Source organism: Diabrotica virgifera, chromosome 1 (genome assembly GCF_917563875.1).
Source record: "Diabrotica virgifera virgifera chromosome 1, PGI_DIABVI_V3a".
Lineage (NCBI taxonomy): Eukaryota > Metazoa > Arthropoda > Insecta > Coleoptera > Chrysomelidae > Diabrotica > Diabrotica virgifera.
In genome coordinates, this window is record NC_065443.1 from 313,839,413 (window position 1) to 313,865,588 (window position 26,176).

Genomic DNA, 26,176 nt, shown 5'->3' on the forward strand with positions numbered 1-26,176 from the left:
AACAGCTGTTCCCGTCTCTTTTGTAAATTACTCTACGATTCAAAAACATATTCCGGCGTGCATCACTTTACGATTTGACAGACAAAAAGCAAATTGAAATAAAAGTTGTCAAACCAAACGCGTTTTTCTCAAAACTGCCTTTTTCAAAGGCGTTGGACATTGTAACTGAAATACTACCCACTTCACAGATCCACCTGAAATTTTTCATAGATTTCCTTTGGACATTTCGTGAGGTAATTCTATCGAGATATGTTTTGGTTAACAACAAAAATATGTTGATTTTCACCCTTTTTACAAAAATTTTCTTATTTTGACTGGTATTTTGAGTGATATCAAAAACTCAAAAATCGTTAAAACTAAAAAACTCAACAGCATTACCTCGAGAAACTCATAAGCTAATAAAATATTTTTGAATTTTTTGTTTCATATGATCATTGACGAGTTTTACTGCAAAATCCAATTTTTCTTGGAGCTGCCTGTAAAAATTTGCCACCGTTGGCTTATTTTTCAATATTTGGTCTTGAATTTTTTTTGAATCTTTGAATTGTACTGAATATGTTTATTTAATTTTACCATGCACCCCCTACCCACCCGTAAACAAAATTAGTAAAAAGTTAAAAATTCGAACATGTTAAGGTAACGAATATTGCGGCCCTCGGTAATAGACTAAAAATATTTTGTGGCCCTTACTAAAAAAAGTTTGCCCAGCCCTGCTCTAGAGCATCATCACAGTTGCTTTCCTGATGAGAAAAAAAGAGTTCGAAATGGTCCATAGAAAGATGGTAATGATCTCTGAATCGAAATTAAATATAATGCCTTTTATCTACCCACGGTTTTACTCACGTATCAAGTACTAAGAAGCAGATTTGTTGATCTTTACCTCGGTGAATTGATATGTTGTGGAGTGCAAATATGTAGACTCCCCATGTCTATACATTCATCACCCTTTTCCTTACAATTTTTAGAAGGATGGGAATAGGTATAAGAGAGAATCTGTTTCTGAACTAAGAAATCCAAAGATTTTATTGTTTTTAAACATTTATTTGTTTGAAAATGGAGTCTTTTGGGTTTCGACATTTTGTTTTCAAAATAAAAGTATACAAGACAACAGTAAGACCTATTCTAACATACAAATCAACAAGAAGAAGAAAAACAACCCCAAAAATGTGAGAATTTGATATCCCAGGTTACAAACACCACCCTTAGATTTTTCAACTAACAGCATGGCTATAGCCTATATCTATTCCATAGACGATCTGACAATTGTACAAAAAACTATATCTCCAGATCCTAAAATCAGGTATTTACTATGATTTGTACTGCCTATTTTCTTTTTTATTCTGCTTCCATGATAATATTCGCTATAGTGACTTCATTGACAGCAGCTCTAAATAGTGATCATGTTCTTCTTCTACCAGAACTACGTTGACCATGGATCTTCCCCTGATTTATCAGATGCAGAAGTTCATATTTTTCAGGTTGTCTCGTAATGTGACGAAGTAGACCAGTTTATGTCTCTTGATTATTATATTGACCAGTTGTGTTGTTTCATTTAGAAGTCTAAGGACCTCTTCATTTCTAACTCTGTCGACTCTGGAGCTTATTCCTAGTAGTTGTCTGCATACCCACATGTCAAAGGCTTCCAAGCGTTTAAGTACAAGCTCACTTAGAGCCCACGTTTCCACTTCATACAGTTGTACTGGAAAGGTATAGTAGTATATCATTCTAACGTGAAGAATGTACAATCCGACAAGCGAGAGCTGGCGGGTAACCTTGCGTGAAAATACACAACGAGAAATACACAATACGAGAAGGTCACCCGCCAGCTCTCGCTTGTCGGATTGTACACCAGGCAACCAAGTGACGTCAAGAACGTCGAGGAAACGTCAGTTTTTTGGTTGAATATATATACGTGTTTGAAGATTACGTCGTATAAACGTCTTTTGTAGGTGATTTTAAACACGTAACATTAATGACGTTAAAATACGCCTAAAAACACGTTTTCATTTCAGGCAACCTGACGTCTGACAAAATTGGGAGGAGCTTATGAATGACAGTTATGACTCCAAACAATCAAAACAATTTTCTTAAGAAGTGTTTCATTTCATTTATTGTTTAGGTGCTTTGTGTGGTAAATAAGACATTTAGTTGAAGAAACGTGTTAATTAAGAGATTTTCATTATTTTTCTAAAGTGAGTAAGTTTAATACAATAATTCTTCTTGAAAACTGTTTGAGGTTATATTTTTTGGATTTTAATTAAATTAACAATAAATTATTTATTAATTAGTTTATATGTTGTTTCAATTTTGACACAGTAAGTATATTATATAAAAAGTGAAAATTCTATACCTATAGGTATATTGCTTTGATGGTATTGTAATTCTATACATTTTAGAGAGTCTACCAATTTGGTTTTACTTTTAATCTATGGGCTAAATTTAAAACGGTTAAATGAAAAATTGCAATACCAACAATGCCCATACGAATAATTATTTTGTATCTTTAAAACCATAAAATGGCATAAAAACTACGTTTTTGATATCACGTATTTAAAAGGTGATAAAAATGACGTCAATTATGGTTGGACATATTCACGTGACTTTAGACGTCGAAAAAACGTGATAAACTGACGTGGTTTGGTGATAATTATGACGTTTTTTCAACGTTTTGAAAACGTTATTTGGTTGCCTGGGAATTCATAATAGACTTCATAAAAAATAGTATAATGATATTGATAATTTTACTCCTAGAAGAATTTTTACTGGCGCTGGCAAAGTTTTTGTACACCATTTTTTTGTGTAAAGCTTATTTGTGTTTTTCTTTTATTTACTTATATGGTTAAAAGGGTATGCGATATGCGATGTAAAAAAATATAAAGTTTTTGAAAAATTTGCTGTGTATTAAAAACCAGAATAAATTACTAACCTATTAACAATACTCTATAAACTAAAAAGCAATCACATCTCTCTTTTTCCTCTTCCTACCGTTCATCACCATTGGCACGAACATAGCCATAGTAGCAGGGATCAGTCCAGCCCCCACTCCTGCTAACACTGAGCTGCTGTCACTGTTCGTACTCCTCGCAATCGGTTGGCTTATAGTCCCCAGTACTTCCACCTTCTTCTTGTTCTTCTTTCTTAAGTTCGCCGGCCTTTTCCTCTTAACCTTCTGTTTTTGTACTTTCTGTATTTTTTTATGTAGGTTCTGTAGTTTCTGCAATCGCTGCAGCTTCTGTTGTGATTCCTCCACAGGTTCAAAACTGGACTCGACCTGCAGTAAACCTCCGTGCGAGGTTGTCATGTTGATGTTTGAATCTTTGCGAGGTGGAAGAACAGTGAGTTGGACAGATATGTGGTCGTTAATTTGCGGTGTTATTTTTAGGGCTCTTTGTTTCTTTGGGTACTTGTAGCCTTTGCTTGTTGACAGGAGTACCCAATTTCCATTCCCTGTTAAACAAAAAAGTTAATAATTTAAAACAAATTCAAATTGTTACAACAAATGTTGTTACAAACAAATGTCAAAACAAATAAATGTAGTATGTTTATTCAAAAACAGCTGCACAAGAAGAAGACATCAACAGGTTCTATGGTCGTCTAGAAGAAACTGTTCGCGCTAATCCGAATCGTGAACTCGTCATAATTTTAGGAGATTTAAACGCCAAGGTGGGGTCATCTAATGAAAATATTGAAGAAGTGCTGGGCAAAAATGGACTGGGACAAAGAAATGAGAATGGCGACCATCTAGTGGAGTTCTGTGTAGAACAACATCTTACAATTACAAACACGTTATATCAACATCATCCACGGAGATTATACACATGGCGCAGCCCAGATGGACGAACAAGGAATCAAATAGACTACATCCTAATAAGATCAAGATGGAAGTCGTCGTCCATCAACTGTAAAACATATCCTGGCGAAGACTGTGAAAGCGATCATCAACTCCTGGTATTGAACGTTCGACTTCGTTTTAAAATCCCCAAAAGAAGACCCCAGAGAAAAGTCATGTCTCTAAATCCATCAAAAATCAATGACTTCCAACAAAACCTAGAAGATGCTCTTTCTTTAGACCAAGTAGGTAGTGACCCTGAGAGCACCTGGATCTATCTCAAAGATAAGGTAATCGAGGCTGCAAAAGACTGTGAGGCAGCGTTTCCACTGGCCGTAAGCCATGGATACGTGGACTGTGATTCAACGCAGAAAATAACATAAAAATAGATACGGAACAAACGATGAATACAGAGTGTTATCGAGAGAAATTAGAAAACAGTCCCGCAAAGATAAAGCTGAGTACATCTCTCAAATATGCAGAGAGATAGAGGAACATGGCTGTCGAAATGAACCGAGGGACTTATTCCAGAAGATCAAACTCCTTACCAGAGAATTTAAACCTCAAACGTGGTCTGTAATAGCTAAGAAAGGTAATTTAAAGACCGATACTGATGAAATATTGGAAACATGGCGAAACTACTGTGGCGAGGTATAAATAAAAATACCATATCTGTACATCATATCTGTTCACCATATCTGTACAGATAATCATAACTTTATATTACCATAAATTTAATTTCATTTACTACATTACCGTTACACTTGACTTTAATTCTGAACTAGTTATTAATGATTTTATTGTTTGACACTTTTAATATTAAAATTTTAGCAAATTTTACCTAATTACTATTGTTCAATTTAATTTCAATATCTCCAACAAGTCAAATAAAATATTTTCACAATCACACCACAACTATAGGGCTTTTCATCGATTGTCATTTGTTTCGAGCTTCCGTCATATGTTGTATAATCTGTGTATAATATTAATATACCCGGATTATACAACATATGACAGAAGCTCGAAACAAATGACTGTGAATGAAAAGTCCTATTACACAACTGACCAATCTTGTTCAGAAAAATTGCACAACCAATCTTACATATATAAGTTCTTGAACATCCAGAACAACATCTAATAATCCCAACTAAATAAAAATATACACTATTAATTAAAAATATAAAAATAACATCACTTTATATATAACTAACAATTTTTTTGGTTTCACGGTTTAATGTCGTGTTTCCTTACTAATCCCCTCAAGATCCTACCAATATTTTTTTAATATATAATATGTATATTACATTCAAATCTGTCCCTCTACCAACTCTCCCTTTAGCATAGTACAGAGAAAAAGTATGATATTGAATACTACTATATTCTTCCCTTATACCGGAAAGTAAGTGTATATCTTATACTTGACATACTTTTGTTGCCACTGCATGTGAATGCGTGCATGTATGTGAGTGTGAGGGTTATACACCATATTTACGTACATGTGAGTATTTATATGTATGCACAAATATATATACTTTAATATTGGCTTGATCATTACCCTTTGATTTAAACCAGACCACTTAACTAACTCTGGTTTTTTGTTATTTGTAGCATTTAATTTTACTTTTACCGTGACCTGAAGATGCTGTGAATATTGTAGACAGCGAAACCGGTCGTCAGTTGTAAAATAAATTGTTTGGTAGAACGTCTCTCTTTTTTCTTTACTACAATAGTATGGACTCACACATGCAACCCATTCATTATTTACAATAAAGTGTCTTTAATATGGGTGCTGGGTCATGAAGGCGTGCATGGGAACGAACAAGCAGATATGTTAGCGAAAAAAGGCTCGAGAGAAACTTTTGAAGGCCCAGAACCTTTCTGTGGCATCACTAAAGATGCTATGAAAAACGAGGTTCAGAAATGGCTGATAAAGAATCATCAAAATAAATGGAGAACCACTCAAGGGCAAATCCAGACTAAAAAAATAATCAAGAATATTGATAAAAACTCTCGAACAGTTTAATGAACCTCAATAAACGAGAGATCAAAACGGTCACTGAAATGGTGACTGGACATTGCCGTTTAAGAAATCACCTATAAAAACTAGGTAAGGTGAATGAACCATAGTGCGGAAAGTGCTAAATGGAAGAAGAAACTGCCATCCACATACTATGCCATTGCAGTGTGCTAGGTGATGTAAGGCAGGACTTCACTGGTCAAATGAGGTTTGAACCAGAAGAGATCCTATAACTACCAATAAGAAAACTGTTGGCCTTCGTTGAGGCCACAGGACTTATTAAAGTTTAACGAGAAGAACAGGGTTTGGTACAAAGGTCTTATTACCAAGTGCCAGAGACTAACGAGTCTCGCCTGAGTTAAGAAGAAGGAGAAGAAGGGAACATTGAACGCATTGGAGAAATAATGTATGTGAAGAAGAGTCTAAATGACGAAATAAAAAACCAAAATTACTCTGGTATGGACATATTTGAAAGATGGACGAGGCAAGAAAACCGCTGAGAAATTGGAAATAGATAACAAATAGAATGAGAAAAAGATGACGTTCTAATCTAGATTCTAACAGAATGGACAAAAGTAGCAATGGAAAAAAGAAACCCCACTAAAGAAGATATATTCTGACAAGAAGAAATGTCGATTGAAATGTGGTAAATGGCAAACACAATATGTTGGGTAAAGCCACAGATAAGTAAGTAATATTAACGTTAATGACAACAAGCTAAATCACCTCAGATGCCTCAGATTCGCTGACGACATTGTGATTATAGCGAGCACATTCGAGAAACTGCAAATTATGATGAAGGAATTCGCAGGCAGGTCCCAACACGTCTGCCTAAAAATGAGGCTATATGGGAAAAACAAAAATATGTAATGACAAACACAGATGACCCCATCCGTATATGGCAGTGAGATAAAAAGTCCAGGAATATATCTTCTTCTTCTTCAGGTGCCGTGTCCGTATTCAGACGTTGGCTGTCATCATGTTTACAAGTTTCTGAAACCTCTCTCTATCGGCTGCTGCGAGAAATAATTCTTCTACCGTGGAACCACACCATTGTCTAATATTACGTAACCATGAAAGTTTCTTTCGACCAATCCATCTCTTTCCCTCCACTTTTCCTTATATTATAAGGCAAAGTAGATGATATTTAGGCCCTCTAATTATATGACCGAAGTATTCTGCTTTTCTCCTCTTTATGATGTTTATGAGTAGACGTTCTAAATTCATCATTTAGAGAACATTTTTATTGGAAGTGTGCGAAACCCACGATATCTTTAGGATTCGTCGATAGCACCACAATTCGAATGCTTCTAATTTATTTAGCATTGTGGTTTTTAACGTCCATGTCTCACAACCATATAATAACATAGACCACACGTAACATTGTAGGGCCTTCTTGCGACTATTCATCGACAGGCTTCGGTTACATAAAACTGGTTTCCAGGTCATAATAGCCTTACGTGATATTTCAATCCTGGTTATTATCTCTTCATCACAATCGCAATTTATATTTAACCAACTACCAAGGTATTTAAAATGGTTTACTCGTTCTATCTCCTCTCCATCAAGAGAAAGCACGCCTTGATCTACGTTTATCTTTCCAACTGCCATCCACTTTGTCTTTGAAATATTGATTTTTAGGCCTCTCCGATAACTTGCTTCACTGACTAGATTTACTAATGTCTGGAGATCTTCTATATTTTCTGCAAGAATGGCTGTATCGTCAGCATATCTGATATTGTTTATTACTTATCCACCCAGTCTTACTCCCTCTTGTCTGTCGTCCAAAGCCTCCCTAAAGATTTCTTCAGAGTACAGATTAAAGAGACTGGGTGACAAAACACAACCCTGTCGCACACCGCAGGAATATATCTACCTAGGCTAAATCCTGAAACTTGACAAAGAGAACCAAAGTGCGGAAATTACTAGGAGAGCAAGACTAGCATGGTCAGGATTTGGCAAACTTGGATGGATACTTAAGAACCGCAAAATACCTCAATACTTAAGGAGCAACGTGTTCAACCAGTGCATCCTTCCTATCATGACATATGGATGTCAAACCTGGTCCTTAACCAAGGCAAATATGAATAAACTAACCACAACAGAAAGAGCAATGTTAGGTATACGACGGTCAGATAAAAAGAGGAACCACTGGGTAAGATCAAAAACAAAAGTCGTGGACGTAACAACAAAAGTTGCCAGAATTAAATGAAGCTTCGCAGGCTACACTGCTAGACAAAAAAACCAATGTTGAAATGCAACAATACAACACTGGATACCTTACCAGAGTAAACGATCGAGAAGAAGACCAGGTTGTTTAGGATAGAGACCAATGGAAGGAGTTGCGAGAGGCCTATGGCCAAACGTGGACGATAGAAGGCTAAGAAGAAGAAGAAATTAATAGCTTTCATTATATTTCCTGCAAAATATTTTGAGCTTACCTGTAAAAGGATGATCTTCAGGATACATCTCCGTTCCTTGTCTCCTAGTTAAGTCCGCAGCATGTTTCGGAAAATTCGGAGATACATTATCAGTAATAATACCTTGATCTTTATTTATTATTAAGCTTTGGCTATTTAGCTTCTGTGGCATAAAGTTTATGCTAAGGCTATCTGCTAACGTAAGCTCAGTTGTAGGTTTCTTCATAGCAGGTTTGTTAAGTCTATTTTTAAACCTGTTAAATATATTGATCTCTTCAGGAAATGCTGGATAGTGACTGGTCGTCAAAGAGTTTGGGTATTTATAGTAATTTTGTGGGGTACTAGCCATGATGGGATAGTCTGAGTAGTTTTCCCAAGGAACCTCATCCTCTTGAGAGGTATAGACATGCTCAGTAGGTTTTGGTAGTATATTTTTCCATCTAGACACTTGGGATACTGACCATGGAACGGGCTCTAAAGAAACCCATCCATCCTTATCGTCAAAGGGATTTTTCTGCTTCTCAGGTTTTTTCAAATTATATCTCTTTTTATTGCCCTTACCTTCTTGAATATCTACTGTAGACTGTACATTATTCTTTTTTGTTACATTGTGGAACTTTTCTTTTCGGATTTTTTCTGCATAATTGTCCAAAAATTGCTTTAAAGCTGATGTTGAGAACTGATCGTCTTTGTCTTCGTAATCGAGTGTAGAAAGCGTGTGAACATTTGGTGGAGAGGCCGTAGTATAATGGTCTAAATAGGGATGCAGTTTTTTATGTCCCCAGGATGAATCGCCTTCAGTGATTGTCACTGGCTCTAGCTCTGGAATTTCTAAGCTGAAATTTAAACAAAATAAAACAGTTGGATATTTTTTGACATAAACTAAAATAAATAAAAATAAACTCTATTAACTTCTTCTTCTTCCTTTAGTTTCTTGGCCTCCACCTCTTAGGTACTTGGCCAGTTCTCGTATTTAGACTGCAATTTGAAAGGAATCCTCTTTTCAAAGGGTCTGGATTCTGGATTTTTCCATATTCCCTTCGTTAATCGTTAAATACATTATAATATGATTGTCAAATAACTATTTTATATTTTAATTTGAAATATTGTTAAAAATTGATTGATCTTTCTTAAGGTTTGGTCATTAATATTAAATAGGAGATTTTGTATTGAAATGGGGGTTGGACTTCCTATATTAACAAGTTCATGATACAGGTCAAATTAATATGTTTTGTTAATTGGGCATTCAAGTAATATATGAGTTATACTTCCTATTTGTCCGCATTCACAAAATGGAGTATCACTGCAATTCATTTTAAACAAATGGTCTGGTGTGAGGCAATGACCCGTTCGCATCCTAGTAAGAGATGTCAAGTGCTTTCGATCCACAAATGTCAATTTGTGGAACCAATGGTTTGTAGAAAAATTACTTTAACATTGTTGATACCATTTCCCTTTAGTTTTAAACTGTTTTGTCCATTGAACTTTAAACTCATTTACAATTTTTTGTTTAATAAAAGGTAAAAAGTCAAATTTATCTATTTTAATGTCTGCAGGAACATTTAAAGTCTTGCCTATATTTGCCAATTTATCCGCTTCTGTATTCCCCTTTACTCCAGTATGACCTGGAATCCAAGCTAAGATTATATTAAATCCTGCTTCCATTGACTCAATAATGAGTCTTTTAGTTAGGTTTACAATATGTGTTTGTCCCCCAGGTGGTGTTATGTAGTTTTTGGATAGCACTTTTAGCATCTGAAAAAACTATTGCTTCTTTTATATTTCTCTCAATACAAACAGATACAGCCTTGTTAATTGCAATAATTTCTGCAGTGCATACTTGAGTGTGCTCGTGTAATCTGGATGCATAGTTATAATTGATTGAAGGTATGTGTACCCCAAAACCTACTGACCTTGACTCGGGATTTAAAGAACCATCTGTAAATACCCATGTACAATTTCCATATGTAGTTGAAAATTCGTTAAGAAATTCCTGATGACTATACGTTTCAATTTTTTTGTGTATTGAGAAAGTTGTCTGAATTATTGTTCCCGTGAGATGTGAGATACTTCAGTTCGATCTGGAAGCAGGATTTAATATTCTCTTTATATAGATTAGTGAGATATTTGTCAAAATTATTTTTGATTTCAATTAGATATGGTGGCTCATGTGATTTCCAAAATCCTATTTTATAATTTACTTTGGTTCCCAACTCTGACAGGATGTCGTTCAGTGGATTTCTCAGGTCAGCTAGGGTTTTCAGATAGAATTTAGCGCAAAGTATTTTTCTTCTTGCATCTAATGAAATTTCTCCACTTTCTGCTAACAAAGCATTAGTGGGGATAGATCTCATACAGCCCGTGATGATTCGTAAAGCTTTAAACTGGATTTTATCTAATATTACACAAACTTACTACAGGGTTTTAATATTGCACATGAATAATCCAAATGGGGTCTTACGATTCCTTTATAAATTAATGAGAGTGTATGGGGGTTTGCTCCCCACCAGGTTCCACATATTGCCCTCATTATATTCAAACCTTTTTGAGCTTGTGTTTCAATACGTTTAACGTTTTCAATCCAGTTTAGACGATTATTGAATATTGTCCCTAAATATTTAATTGAGTCTCTAATAGGAATTATCTCTCCCTCTATTGTTAACGGAATATTATTGGTGATGTTATTCTTTTTGTTAAAGATTACTGCAGAGGATTTACCATGGGACAAGGGTAGTTTATTTTTTGTTAACCATTAATAAACTCTATTAACCAAACTTTCAGTTGAATGCGTTTATTTTGACAGTAAAAAAATAATAATACGCTCCTACAATAAAAATGCGAAGAAATATAGTGACTAACAAACCATCAGCTTAATGAGCCATTAGAAATATCTCTTTGAATTTTACACTCAACAATGTATCAATAAATAGAAGAACAACTTAGTGACACACAGTTTTGGTTCCGCAATATTCTTGGAACCAGAGAAGCAGTTATTAGTAATCAGTGTACAGAGATGGAGAGATGTTAGCCATCAACCGAACTACTCAAACTAATGGATAACGAATCAATAGCAATAAATACAAAGATATTCAAAAACATATACAACTCTGGAGAAATACCAATAGAATGGCTGAAGTCTGAGTTTATTGCCCTTCCAAAAAAACCAGGAACCAAAAAATTCGAAGAATACCGTACGATAAGCCAATTATTTAGTAGAGTCATCTGCTAAATTTTTTTCCACCTACCTCTACCGAAAGTATACTTTTACGGACCTGATTGTAGGGAGCAAAGTTGTACTTTTCCTCCCTAGGGAGGAAAAGGAAAAGTGACGTCATGGTATTTCATTCATGAAATATACCTTATTGACGCCCTGTACAATATCTATTTTCTATTACGTAAGTATCTATACATTTTAACGTTTATTTATAAAACACCCTGTATTTTGCAGAATGATAAAAAACAATAAATTGTTATTTTGTCTAACAATAATCACTTGAGAAAGGCACTCCGCCGAAACAGCTGTAGTCACTTAGATATAATAAAGTTTGTGGAAGTATAGAAAACAAACGTTTTCAGTGTTTTATTGTTAGATAAAATGAACTTCCATCAAGTAACGGTCGAATCCATCAATTAATTGTTATTTTGATTTAACAATGTTTATATTAATAATTTGACTTATATTTGACAGTTGACAGTTATATTGTACCTACTTGTTAGTTTTAGTTTTAATAAATTTTGTTGGTTTACTGCCCTCCGCTACGCGACGGGCAGTAAACTTCATTCTCGGGAGGAAAAGTAGCACTTTCCTCCCTTGTTATACAAATAGATATTGTATAAGATAATCTATAAGACAATTTATAAGCTATGTGAAAGTCAAATTTCTCCCAACTAAGCTTTATTTTTAAACCAAGAGGAGTAAACTTAAAAGACATATTCACACCCAAGAAAGTCACTAGAAATATCACCAAATACATCTTCTTTTCTTGTTGATCATATCGGCCTTTGACGGTAATCCATAAATATTATATTATACTAATACGTCGCTAAGGAGTTCTAAAAACAACTCTTTTTTATACAGTGCACTGGAATAAGTGTTACCCCTCCCTATTAACTTATATATTTTTAGCACATAAGCAAAACTCTCGGACAGGTCGATTTTTAAAATCATCATAGTATATTATAGCATCAATGTCTCTTACTTCATGCATTCCCTCTTCAGGTGACAGGCATAACTTTTTTTTAATAGCAAAGTAGATCTTGTGACACCTCATTTAAAAGCTCGTGAAATGCTTATTACAAAAATGTATAATAATTTAATACTTTTTAAGAGCGTAAGCGCAAAATATCCGTTCTAATGCTTTTTAAGTGCAATCATTTTTTCCGAATCCTGAGAAAGCTAATAAGTATTTTTGAAAAATTGAAACGCAGAATAAAAGACTACAGTATTATCGAGGGTCAAATGTCCCTGAGGGGGCTTACAGGGGTAAAAAAAAAAGAAAAAAATTAGTGCGATCTTTAATTTCAAATAGCTCATTCTAAAGAAACTTTTTGGTTATTCTAAGGGATTTTAATATTTAATACAGTCTCTCATTCTGCGTTTAAATTTTTCAAAAATATTGATTAGTTTTCTCAGGATTTGAAAAAAATGAATGCATTTAAAAATAATTTGACCAAAATTTTGCGCCTATGCTGTCAAAAAGGTTTAAAGTATTATACATTTTTGTATTCTGTATATCAAAAGTTTTTAAATGAGGTGTCATATGGTGTACTTTCCCATTTAAAAAAAATCAAATTTATGCCTATCACCTGAAGAGGGATCGCGTAAAGTTCGAAACGTTGCTGCTATAATATACTATGATTATTTTAAAATTCGACCTGTCCGAGCGTTTTGCTTGTGTGCTAAAAATAAATAATACGTAATTATAAAAATGCCACAAGGAAATAGCTTCAGAACAACATTAAAAATAAATAAGTTAATAGGGAGGGGTAACCTTTATTCCAACGCACTGTATAAAAACTGACTTAATATCTAAAAATTAAAGGAATAACACAGAAAATACAAAAAATCATAGATATATAATACTCTAGATTGCGCCTTACGACCTTAAAATGGGTGACGGTTGCGACAGAGATAAATGAGCCTATTTGGTCGGTAGTCTCTTTCTAATTCAAGGGGAGTATCGACGACGTCACTATCCTACTCTGTCGTCGAGTATTTTAGATGGTTTGACAGTTCGAGCGGATGGCGACGAGAACTGGTCGTTTGTCTTCGGACGTGGATAATCCTGGTTCGAATCCCGTACCAATCTTTACTTTTTTTATTTTTTATTTAATCAATATTGCGTTTATTAGATATTATTACATCTCTAAAGTAAATCTATGCAAAGAAATATATAACAAATAAGAAAAACTGTGTAGGTACCTATAGATTTTAAAAAAATATAAAAGCCAATGTTATTTTTTTAATAAGTTAATTGTAGAATAGTATAAAGTAATTGTTAAAAATATTCGTAAAAAATTACCAATAATTAATATCAACATAATGTACCATCGATTTATTAATTGAATCGGTCATTTCAAAAACAACATGAGTCACATATTCCTAATTTTACAGAAGAGCAAAGAAAACTAACTATATATTCGAAAGATGGATGAAATGGATGACATCAAAATTCAGAGTTATATTGTAGTTTTGTTCCTAATGTTCCTATAATGTTTTTACTGGACTGTTGTCGTTTTTTGCACACAACGTTTATTTTAAAGGAGTCTATTCCTCTCAAAAAGTTAGTTTCTGAAAATTGTGGACTTTGCTGTTTTTGAAATGACCGATTCAATTATAAGTAATTAGACATTATTTTTATTTATGAAACTCTTGTTACAATTTTTTAAAAAAGTAGAAGCAAAACAAACATTCACATCATTCGAATAAGGACGAATTTATATTAATAACGAATGACTTTTATACTATGCAGTTCACAAATTATGTATTCCAATATTAACTTACTATACATACATTTATTATCTGCTAGATTTACTTAGGTCCATTTTTCAGGTGTAAAAATATCTAATAAACGCAATATTGATTAAATAAAAATAAAAAAAGTATAGTTGGTATGGGATTCGAACCACGATTATCCACGTCCGAAGACCAAAGACTATTTCCCGTCACCACCCGCTCCAACTGTCAACACATATTACTCGATAAAGTGGGATATTCACGTCGTCGATATTCCCCTTAAATTAAAAAGAGACTACCGACCAAATAGGCTCATTTATCTCTGTCGCAACCGTCACCCATTTTAAGATCGCAGGGCGCAATCTAGAGTATTATATATCTATGCAAAAAATCGATGATAACGAATGTTAACCTATAAAATGTTAAGTGTCAAAATTTTATAAATGGCATTAGTGTCAAAATTTGATAACAGTGGAGTAAACTTGCCTGAGGTTGGACCAATTACAAATAAGCTTTACTTCTTCTTCTTATGGTGCCTATCAGTTACGGATGTTGCAAGCTTTACAGCGCGGGAAATTTGAATTACTCCTCTTGGCTTAAAAACATACTATAGTTCGGTTTCATAAATGCTGTTGGTACCAGAGAAGCTGTGTTCTCAATACAAGTTTTATTTCAAATAAACAGAGACGTCGATTGTGACGTTTACGTATGGTTGGTTGATTGGAAGAAAGCGTTTGATCAAGTACAGCACAACAAGAATTAACAACCAACATTTGAAAATAATTATAAACCTTTATTATTGGAATCAGACTGCAAACCTCAGAGTTGACGGTGAATACATCGAATATATGAAAATCATGCAGGGAGTGAAACAAGACTGTATTTTGTCGCCCTCTAATCTTCAACCTCTACTGTGAAAGAATATTTACAAAGCTTTGTACGAAACTGAAACAGGAATTTTACTAAACGGATACCGGCTAAATACGTTCAGGCAAGTTTAGGTATGAAGTTACAGATGACACCATAGTGTTTGCGAACAACCTAGAAGACCTACACGTCTTTATGAACAAAATCACGTGTTACAGTCAACAGTATGGACTCAATATAAATGTAGATATGACAAAACTAATAATCATTAGTAAGAAAAAGATATCAGAAAGTCAACTCTATATGGATCAAACCTTTGTACCTGTACTTGTAGTGCCGCACTACAACTACCTCGGCACCATAATAAATTAAGAATGGACCAAGAAACAAGAGATAAGAGCGCGCATCGGAAAAGCTAGATCCACCTTCAACAGGATGAGGGCCTTCTTCTAGAGCGACATCCTAGCGACTTCTTAGTATAAAAGTGAGCATGCTGCGATGTTACGTCCTCTGTGTCCTTTTTTATGGTGTTCAATCGTGGACCTTGAACGAAGATATGTGCAGAAAATTGGAAGCATTTGAGATGTGGCTATATCGGAAAATACTTAAAATCCCGTTGACTGACTAGGTCACAAATGAGGAGGTCCTCAGAAGAATGAAGAAGAACAGAGGGTACTGACCACCGTCAAATCTCGAGAGTTAGAATATTTCGTACACATTATGCGAAATGAATCCAGATATGCTCTCCTACAAGCCATCCTGTAAGGAAAAATGTTTGGAAAGCGAGGTCCAGGAAGAAGAAGAACATCCTGGTTAAAGAACCTCAGAACCTGGTTCAACACAACATCTGTGCAGCTTTTCCGCGTTGCTGCAGATAAGATAAAGATTGCCATGATGATCGCCAACGTTCGTCACGGATAGGTACGTCAAGAAGAAGAAGGGTATATATTAAACAACAAAGGGGACAGAATGCATCCTTATCTTACTACTCTCTCTGTGGAGAAGGCAGTTTGGTTTTAGTAGTCCAAAGATGTTCAAAAAGATACCTAGATGGGGATTCCTTTCACTGACTGACTATATAATGAATGAAAATTTTTGTAGATATAAAATATTTGATAATTATATGTCTGCAAAAAAATATCTATCTATAAATGAGGTTCCTACAGCCTCTACCGCTTCTCGTATTTCTACCGCCATCGTTTTCTGTCCATCCATTCGTCTTTTTTGATGGCTCTATCTCTCATTATGTTTCATGTTATTCGATCATGTTATTATTGACTCTAGACATCACTCAGACGTAATAAACGTATGCAGCAGACGAGGGGCAAATGCAGACTCAGATCACTACCTAGTGGAAAATAAAATAAGAGCCAGAATCTCAAACATTAAAAAAGAAAATGGATCCAAAACTGAAAAATATGAAATAAAAAACTTAGCAGACAACAGCAAAAGGGCCAAATACAAAGAATATATAAAAGGAAGGCTAGAAAACAGACAAAAGCACGAGGATATAAACAGAGAATGGGAAGCGTATAAAAACATCATACAAGGCGCTGCCAAAGAGACCTTGGGTCTACAAAAAAAGTTCAAACCAACTGAAGGGAAGTGGTTCGATGAAGAGTGTCGTAACATAACAGAGAGAAAAAATAATGCATATCAACGACTACAACAACGACATAGAACAAGACTGGCAGAGGAGGAATATAGAATGCTAAGGAGGGAAGAGAAGAAAATACACCGCAGAAAGAAAAGAGAACATAGAAAAAGAACTCCAAGAAATTGAAGAATTAAATAAATCAACAGAAACCAGAAAATTCTACCAAAAACTTAACAAAAGCAGAAAAGAATTTAAACCAAGAATAATGATGTGCAGAGACAAAGAAGGAAATATAGTAACTCAACAGAGTGAAATACTGCAAAGATGGACTGAATTCTTCAAAGAGAAGTTTGAACAAAACGAAGATCCACTATACGATGAAATTATACTGGATCAAATGGATACCAGAGAAACAACTTCAGTAGCTGAAATGCAAGAAGCAGTTACCAGACTGAAAAACAACAAGTCACCTGGATTGGACAACATTAGCGCAGAATTAATAAAAGAAGGCGGAGACTCCCTATTGAAGGCGATACACGAACTTATAGTGAACATATGGAATAATAAACAACTACCACAAGACTGGAATACCGGAGTAATCATTCCACTACATAAACAAGGAGATCAGCTTCAATGTAACAACTACCGGGCAATAACGCTACTGACTATGGCATATAAAATACTGTCAAATATTGTGTCTGAGCGATTGAGACCATATGCGGAACAAATAGTTGGGGGATATCAATGTGGTTTCTACAGGCAGGAGTCCACAATAGATCAAATCTTCGTTTTGAGACAAATCTTGGAAAAGACTAGTGCATTTAATATAGAAACACATCATCTCTTCATTGACTTTGAGAGTGCCTATGATAGTATCCATCGGGAATTTCTGATCAACGCCCTGAAAGAGTTTAATATTCCAACTCATCTCATTGATATAGTAAAAGACACACTTAAAGTACAAAGCAGTGTTCGAATTCAAAACGCACTAACAGATACAATCCATGTTAGAACGGGCCTACGACAGGGAGATGCCCTATCCTGTATTCTATTCAACATCACATTAGAGAAAATAATTAGAGAGTCAAAAGTCAACACCAGAGGAACAATAATAACAAAAAGTGTACAAATATTGGCATTTGCAGATGATGTTGATATCATAGCTAGAAGCAAAAGAGAAATGATAGAAGCATTTAATGCTATAGAAAGAGCGGCACAAAACAGTGGTCTAAATATTAATGAAATAAAAACCAAATACATGAAGGCCAGCAAATCGACAGGCCAAAGAAACCTACAGAATCTGACAATAGGAGACTATAACATCGAAAGCGTAATTTTTTTTACATATCTAGGTTCACTAGTTACCGCAGATAACAATGTCAGCGAAGAAGTTAAGAGAAGAATACATATTGCTAATAAAACATATAATGGACTCATTAAACATCTAAGATCTAACAACATCACGAGAAAAACCAAATGCAAAATATACAAAACCCTGATAAAACCGGTCCTTATATATGGATCAGAGACATGGACACTGACGAAAAGCGATGAGAACTTATTAGGTACGTTTGAACGAAAAATCCTTAGACACATATATAAGGGGGTGAAAGAAAATGACGTATGACGCAGAAGATATAATTTTGAACTATACGCAGCATACAACGAACCCGACGTCATAACATCCATAAAGATCGGACGTCTGCGCTGGATGGGCCATGTTGAACGAATGTTGGAGACCAAAACACCAAAACACATATTGAAGCAAACACCAGTAGGGAGAAAGTCAAAGGGAAGACCCAAACTTAGATACATGGAACAAGTGGAACAAGATCTGAAAACACTTGAGATTACCCACTGGAAGAACAAAGCAAGGAACAGAACAGAATGGCGGAAAATCCTAGAACAAGCCAGGACCCAAAAAGGGTTATCGAGCTACTGATGATGATGATGATCTCTCATTATGTGCCGTACATTTCTTCCCAGGCAACTGAATGCCTTCCCCTTCTTCTTCTTTGTTGTGGTATGTAATTTAAAGCTTTCTTTGGCCATCTATATTCATTCAATCGTTTTACGTGACCATACCACACTATACTCAATTTACAATCAAGATGCAGTAGAAATAAACAAACTAAGACACGTTAAATGCTGCTAGGAGCAAGCCCGAGTCATAATTTACAATGTATATACATTGTAAATACCAAATCACGATTTTCAAAGTTTATACATTGTAAATTATGATTCGAGGGTGCTCCTAGTAGGATTTAACGTGTTTTGGTTTATTTATTTCTACTGCATCTTGATTGTAAATTTAGTATGGTTGTCTCGTTTCAATTCTCTCTATATTTATATAGATAGAATATATATCTATAATTATATGTAATCACCAAAACATTTCCATAAACTGTGTAATTAATTCAATGATGCATGTCCGTCAAATTCTATTAATACGCATAATATAATTTAAAAATGAAAACAAAATCACAAATGCGTAAAATTTGAACTGAAGCATCCACAAAAAACTCAAAAGCTGACACACTTGCAGGGAAACCACTTTCGTTTGATTTCAACGGTTTTTTTTTTAATTATAATCACTCTCTGATTCATGGTTGGTATGACGAATTGTTAGTTTGTGTCGGAACCGGAACTCATGGATTACTGGTAATGACAGTGAAAAGATATAATCTAATTATATACACCGCTCGATGAAAACCTTTGTCTTCGCAATTTTTATTCAGTAGTGTATTATTTATAAATTATTATATATTAATAAAGTCCTGGAAGATGCTAGATAAAATAAATAGATAGGGAAAAGAAAAGGTGAATTTTAAAGGCAAAAAATACCATGATGTAGATTCATGTGACGAATGTTGTAAAGGCATGGTATCAAAAGTGCCGCTGGGTCAATGAGATTACGGTACTCACAAGATAATAGATATGTAATTGCGGAATTTTCCCATCAAACAAGCATTATTTGTTAAATATTTGTTTTAATACGTGTATTAAGGTCAAAGGGGTGTGTTTTAGAGTTCTAATGCTTCTAATTTTTCTCTTTTTTTATCGCATTTCTTATTTTGTGTTCAGATATATCTGCAACTGATGTTTTCCTGTCACTTTTTCGAAGTTGGTGGAGTATATAGATATCTTTTGGCTTGTAATAAGTCTGAGCAATATTTTATCCACTTGTCTATTTGTATTCGTTTTCTCTTTCATGAGTATTCCATCTGAAGTTCCTTTTCCATGCCTCTCTTGCTTTTGAGCTTCTCATCAAGTAGGTACCTAGGATCGGTATTATAGAGTAATGGAGAAATAGATGGAGATGCATGCAGTAGAATTAGGGCTGGATGGATGAAGTGGAAAGAAGCGAGTGGTGTGTTGTGTGGCAGAAAAATTCCAATGAAGCTGAAGGAAAAATTCTATAAAACACCCATAAGACCGGCTATGATATACGGAACTGAATGTTTTGCAGTGAAAAAGAAAGAGAAACAACGAATGCATGTGGCGGAAATGAGAATGCTTAGATGGATGAGTGGAGTGACAAAGAAGGATAAAATTAGAAATGAGTATATTAGGGGAAGTCTAGGTGTGGCACCAGTTGATGCCAAAATGAGAGAGCATAGGTTAAGATGGTTTGGTCATGATCAACGTCGAGACGTTAATCACCCAGTACGAAGAATAGCTGAAGTGCAGATTCCTGGAAGGATTAGGAGAGAAAGACCAAAGATGACCTGGTGGGAGACGATAAGACAGGGCATGTTGGTAAAGGGGATTAACATTGATATGACCCAAGATAGACTTGTGGGTGGAAATGCAATTAGGGAAGCCGACCCCGCATAGGGATAAGGCAAAGAGAATGATGATGATATAGATAGCTTAATGGGAAGCTCAAAAGCAAGGAAGCTAAGGTAAACATTAACCCTTAAGTACTAACATCTTAAATCAATGACGTAAACACTAACTAACCGCCTGAGAGACGGGTTTAACATTTTACTGGTTATTTTTTTTTGTTAAATATTTTAATGCAAAAAATATTTCAGTGACTTACTGAAAGTATTACTTATCTAAAAAACACAGTAATTAATCTAGTTTTTCTGTTATTTATTAAAATATAAAACATTATCACAAGAATGGAAGGATTTTTTGTGTGACTTTTTATTCCTGAAAAAAGTGTGATAAAAATGAAACAAATTAAAGAATCTTGATAAAAATTTATAATCGGGTTAAACAAAGAATAATAAACACGAAAATAAAAAGTTTTAAAAAAATGTTAAAACAAAAAAAAACTGACAGGCACTAAAATTTGTACAGTTTAGCAATGGTAGTCAGTGGCAACATTTTCATCACAAAATGGTCTCCACGTCGCTTATGTCGTCTTCTACCTCATCAGGTCATTTCAAAAGAGTGTCCTCTTAGTCTTTATCCCCTTATTTGAACTTTTTGGCGAACTGGGGCACATTATGTTTAATGACGAATTGGGCACAAACACTAACACCCCGTCTATTAGACGGAAATCACACTTTGAATCTAAATCTCTTTCGAATAACAACCTCCAGCAAATTGACGAATTCAATACTACTAAAGAACAACCCAACTTAAAAAGTCATAAACGGGTGACCTTCAAAATTTTCTAGGAAGGGAAATATCCCACTGTCCAGTGGCGGCTCGTGGACTTGGAGACAGGGTCGGCAAGGTTTTTTTGTCTCCTCATATAGGTATACCATCAAACTAAAAGGCTTAAATCATCATAGGAGATTTTGTTGTTTTTTTGTTTTTTTATTTGATGTACTTGACACCATTTCATGGTGTTTCGACAATACGTGTTGATTCTTTTGAGACAAGATAAATTCCGTTTATTTGAGACAGAAATTGGTGGTAGTGGTGATAATAAAATTGATGAACAGTTTGTTATAATGAATTGCAGTACTTACTACATAGAATTATACATACATATTTTGTAACTTATCCCACTTTTTGAAAATATTTCGTATTCTATTTTTTGAATAAATAATGTGAGTTGACTGATTTTGAACAATAATGAATATCTTGGGCAAACTCTGTCTTAAAAATATTTAAAAGAATATTAAAAGAGTAATTATTTAATAAAGTTCTCAAACCGATTGCTTCACGGATCGAGGTATCGCCAATTTCAAAATCGTCGCCTTTGATAATAAAATCAAAAACTTCCAAAAGCTGTTCACGAAAATCTGCTACAGATACTAAAACTACCAGAGATAATCTGCTTAGATAAAACTAATCGAGATTTAAAATTTCATCGCGTCTGACAAACTGTTCGCTTTTTTTCGAAACAAATTTGTTCTAAAGCAGTAATCCGTTTAGGTGAGTTAAACTGGCAAGAAAAGACGATATTCTTTGTTTTTTTTACACGTACCATGCAAAACTAAATTCATTAAATGCGCATAATAGTGAGTAAATAAAGCTTGTGATGCAATATGTAGTTTTAACTTTTGACTGGAGACCATTCAATTCACCACACATCACAGCAACGCCGTCATAAGATTGCCCCAGTTTGCCCTACCAATTTATTTTTGATATCAAAAAATTTTAATCTGTTGTTTAAAACACCAAAAATATATTCTGCCTTATTGCTTTTACTCACGTCTCTAAACTAAAACCTAAAAACCTCTCATAAATATTACCACGTAACGCGTATCGAACAACAATAATAATTGATAATTGTGAATGACATGATAATCAGAAGTTTCATCTACTTCCAGCGAAAAGCAAATGGTTTTCTAAATCTCAGATTCAATAACGTTATTTAAAATGTAACTATTTGATTAGGTATATGTATTAGTTCATTCTGTATTACGAATACACTTCGAATCAGAAAGTTAATATTTCTAAAACAATTTCATTATTTTCTCTATAATTACTTTGATTTTTAACAAATGCTTCGATCCATCATGTCTACTAAACGATAATTCCTGACAACTTAAAAAAATTACAATATCAATTAAACGACGTAAAACGGCGTGATTATTTTTGACAATTTCTGCCGATGCGATCTGGCGATGCCAAATGAAACACCGACCGACAGATTTAAATATGCCGTACCTGCCTACGGAGAGAATGTATGTTCGCTTGCTCATCGACTTGTTATTTCGTTGAGTTTTACGCGTAAATCGTCAAGCTACGGATTGCTACGGATGAGTTAGGTACGGCTAGCCGAAAAGTCAGATGAATGGCTCGGATCATTCATTTTTTGAGAAGTCTGTTATGCGCAGGGATCACTTAACGCTCGGATTGATCAAATTCTTTTAAAATCCATGAATAAAATTTAGTCTGTATTATCTGACAGATTTTTTTTACTTCACAGATACAAATATTAAAAAATCTATCTATATAAATGTGTGGGTCGGCACTGCCGACCCTGCCGACCCTGACCGGCCGCCACTGCCACTGTCAACAAGAGATGCCGTATGAGAGACGGTGTGTTAGTACTTAAGGGTTAAGGAACTTTAGACAGAATACTCATTAAAGAGTAAGGACAGAACCAAATATTAAACAAGAAAAAAATATCTAAATGTATTTGTGGACATGCGAAAGGTCTATCATAGTGTCCCAGTTTATAACCTGTGATAAGAACTGAAAAACCATGGAGTAGATAACACCTACATAAATGCCGTAAAATTAGCTTACGAAGACAAGTATAATTAGAGTCTAACAAAACTACCTAGAACCGTTTAAGATCGATAAAAAACTGGGAAAAGGATGCTGCCTGATGTGGACAGATGGGAGTGGTTTATAACTATACTATATCCATATACTTTTGTTTGCCAATTAGTCCATTCTTTCACGGTTTTTGCTCTAAATTTTAAAGAACCGCTTGGATTGACATGAAATTTGGCATACGTATAGCTTACATGTCAAAGAAAAAAAGTGATATTGTGCCGATGTGTGCTTTTTCCCTGGGGGTGACTTTCACCCCCTCTTGGGGGTGAAAAAATATATGTCCTAAATAAGTCTGGAAATGGGTAAACTGACTGATTTTAAGTAACTTTTGTTCTATAGAGCTTTTTCGCCAAGTCAACACTTTTCGAGTTATTTGCGAGTGAATATGTTAATTTTTCAACAAAATAACCACATTTTTAGACGGTTTTTCGCAAATAACTCAAAAAGTAAGTATTTTGTCGAAAAAAACGTTCTTAGCAAAAACATGACCTATAAAAAAGTAAAAAAATGGTGTACAACGTTAGGTCTCTGGATCTCGTAGAACCAGAGTTATAGCCAATGAAAAATTAAGCACTTTTTGGGAAAAACCCATTATAACTTTTTTAAAGTGTTTAAAAATAGCTTTATTTTTGTTTTTACAAAAAGTTTCTAGCATTAAACTTAAGCAAGTTACGCTCAAAATAAAGTTGGTCCCTTTTGTTTTTGTAAAAAAAATCGAGACGACCACCCCCTAATTAGCAACTTAAATGAAATTAATCGTTACCGCTCCACAAATTATTTTACTTATGTTGTGTTTATATGATCTGTAAGTTTAATCGATTTCAAGTGTTTATTTTTGAAAAAATTTGGTTTCAAATAAAATTTTTAAAAATTTAAATTTTGAAAAATATGTTTTTTTTCAAAATAACTTGAAAATTGTTAGAGATACCAAAAATCTCGAAAAACAAAAAAAATTAAATTTGCTTTTTTGAATATCATGTATTTTTTTGTTTTTCTGTTAGACAAAAATTGATTGAGATTTGGTATTTCAAAATTTGCATACATTCGTGATCAGTGACTCGTTCAACCCCTTTTAACTACAGCCCTTTCAATAATAAGGACTTTGAACCGATGAAACTTACAGATCATATAAAGAATATATACACGAGTCAAGAAATTTGTGAAGTCGTAACGATTAAGTTCATTTAAGATACTAATTAGGGGGAGATTTTCTCGATTTTTTTACCAAAACCAAAAGGGACTAACTTTATTTGAGCGTAACTTGTTTAATTTTGATGCTAGAATTTTTTTTTATAAAACAAAAATGAAGCTTTTTTTAAATACTTTAAATAAGTTGTAATGAGTTTTCCCCGAAATGTGCTTCATTTTTGGTTATTTCACGTTAAATTATTCCATTTGGAATTTGACGAATATGAACCTATATTTCATTATCTATAACTCTGCTTCTACTAAGTGTAGAGACGTGATATATACACTATTTTTTAAAATTTTTTACACGCTATATTTTTGCTAAGAATGTTTTTTCGACAAAATACTTGCTATTTGAGTTATTTGCGAAAAACCGTCTAAAAACGTGGTTATTTTGTTGAAAAAATGAACATATTCACTGCCAAATAACTCGAAAAGTATTGACTTAGTGAAAAAACTCTATAGAACAAAAGTTACTTAAAATTAGCCAGTTTATCCATTTCCTGACTTTCTTTGGACGAATATTTTTTCACCCCCAAGAGGGGGTGAAAACCACCCCCAGGGCAAAAGCACATATCGGCACAATATCACTTTTTTTCTTTGACTTGTTAGCTATGTGTATGCCAAATTTCATGTCAATCCAAGCGGTTCTTTAAAATTTAGAGGTTTTGCAATATTTTACCGTTAAAGAACGGACTAAATGATCAATTAATTTTAGCAAAAACTAAAGAGGATATCGTCTACATGACAAAGAAGCCAAAAGAAGAATTTGGATATAATAAAAAATAAAATAAAATAAAAAAAGGACATACAATAATTCAACAATTACAATCAATTAATCAATTATAATAATATGGAGTGACGATATTACAAGCACAACTACACCCCAAATATTTAAGACGATAGTGGAAAGCTGTGTACTGTATGACCTCATATGGACAGAGTCTTTGTACTAAAAAAATATAAATGGTTAGAAACACCGAAAAAGAGAATGCAAAATGTCATTGAAAATTACTCAAAAAAACTCATTTAATCACCATTGCTTTCTTGAAACGCTAGATTTCTAAAATATTGTCTCCCACTCAGGACTTTTATGAATTAAAAAATATCTTTACCTGCTTCTTTCCAAATTGGGATACAGCCCTTTCCTGGCGACAATTTCAGCTGCAACGCCGACCAGCAACTGCAACAACTGCAACTGCACAGCGAAGAAAACTGCAGATGTCAAGCATCGAAAGAAAAACATTTTACAAGAACAATTCCTCAACCCTGACTGAATATTCACGGCTAAGCTTCGCGTATAATAAAGATACGATAAAGTTTCCGCCACAATAAATTCAGATCTAGTCCGTGCTCCTTCCATTAATTGTTTTGGATATGTCATAATTCTGTGCATAATCAGGACCGGGCCGACATGCTAATGACTGCATTTCGAACTTTTTTTCTTGAGAAAGTAATAATAATAATAAAAAGGAGTTTATTTTATTTTACATTTACATTTTTTTACATATGCATGAATATGTTGGATAACATAATTAAAGAAGTTTATCTTTAAGTTAATTATAATATTACAATAATCAAAAATAAAAGTCTGTCTTATATCACAACC

General features: G+C 34.2%; 1 protein-coding gene across 2 annotated transcripts; it reads right to left on the bottom strand.

Annotated features, from left to right (window-relative positions):
• Nucleotides 1–1,059: 1,059 nt before the first annotated feature.
• On the bottom strand, nt 1,060–25,898 carry LOC126886333 (uncharacterized). 2 transcript variants are annotated; one of them, XM_050653214.1, is made up of 4 exons: nt 25,683–25,898; nt 8,288–9,102; nt 2,927–3,447; nt 1,060–1,699 (listed from the first exon to the last, which is right to left on the bottom strand). In XM_050653214.1, the coding sequence occupies exons 1-3, from the start codon at nt 25,811–25,813 to the stop codon at nt 2,948–2,950; spliced, it is 1,446 nt and encodes a 481-aa protein (XP_050509171.1). In that variant the 5' UTR covers nt 25,814–25,898; the 3' UTR covers nt 1,060–1,699; nt 2,927–2,947. The 2 variants fall into 2 exon arrangements, with proteins under 2 accessions (XP_050509171.1, XP_050509164.1); XM_050653207.1 differs by lacking the exon at nt 1,060–1,699 and having other exon boundaries at nt 2,891–3,447.
• Between the last annotated feature and the right edge of the window lie 278 nt (nt 25,899–26,176).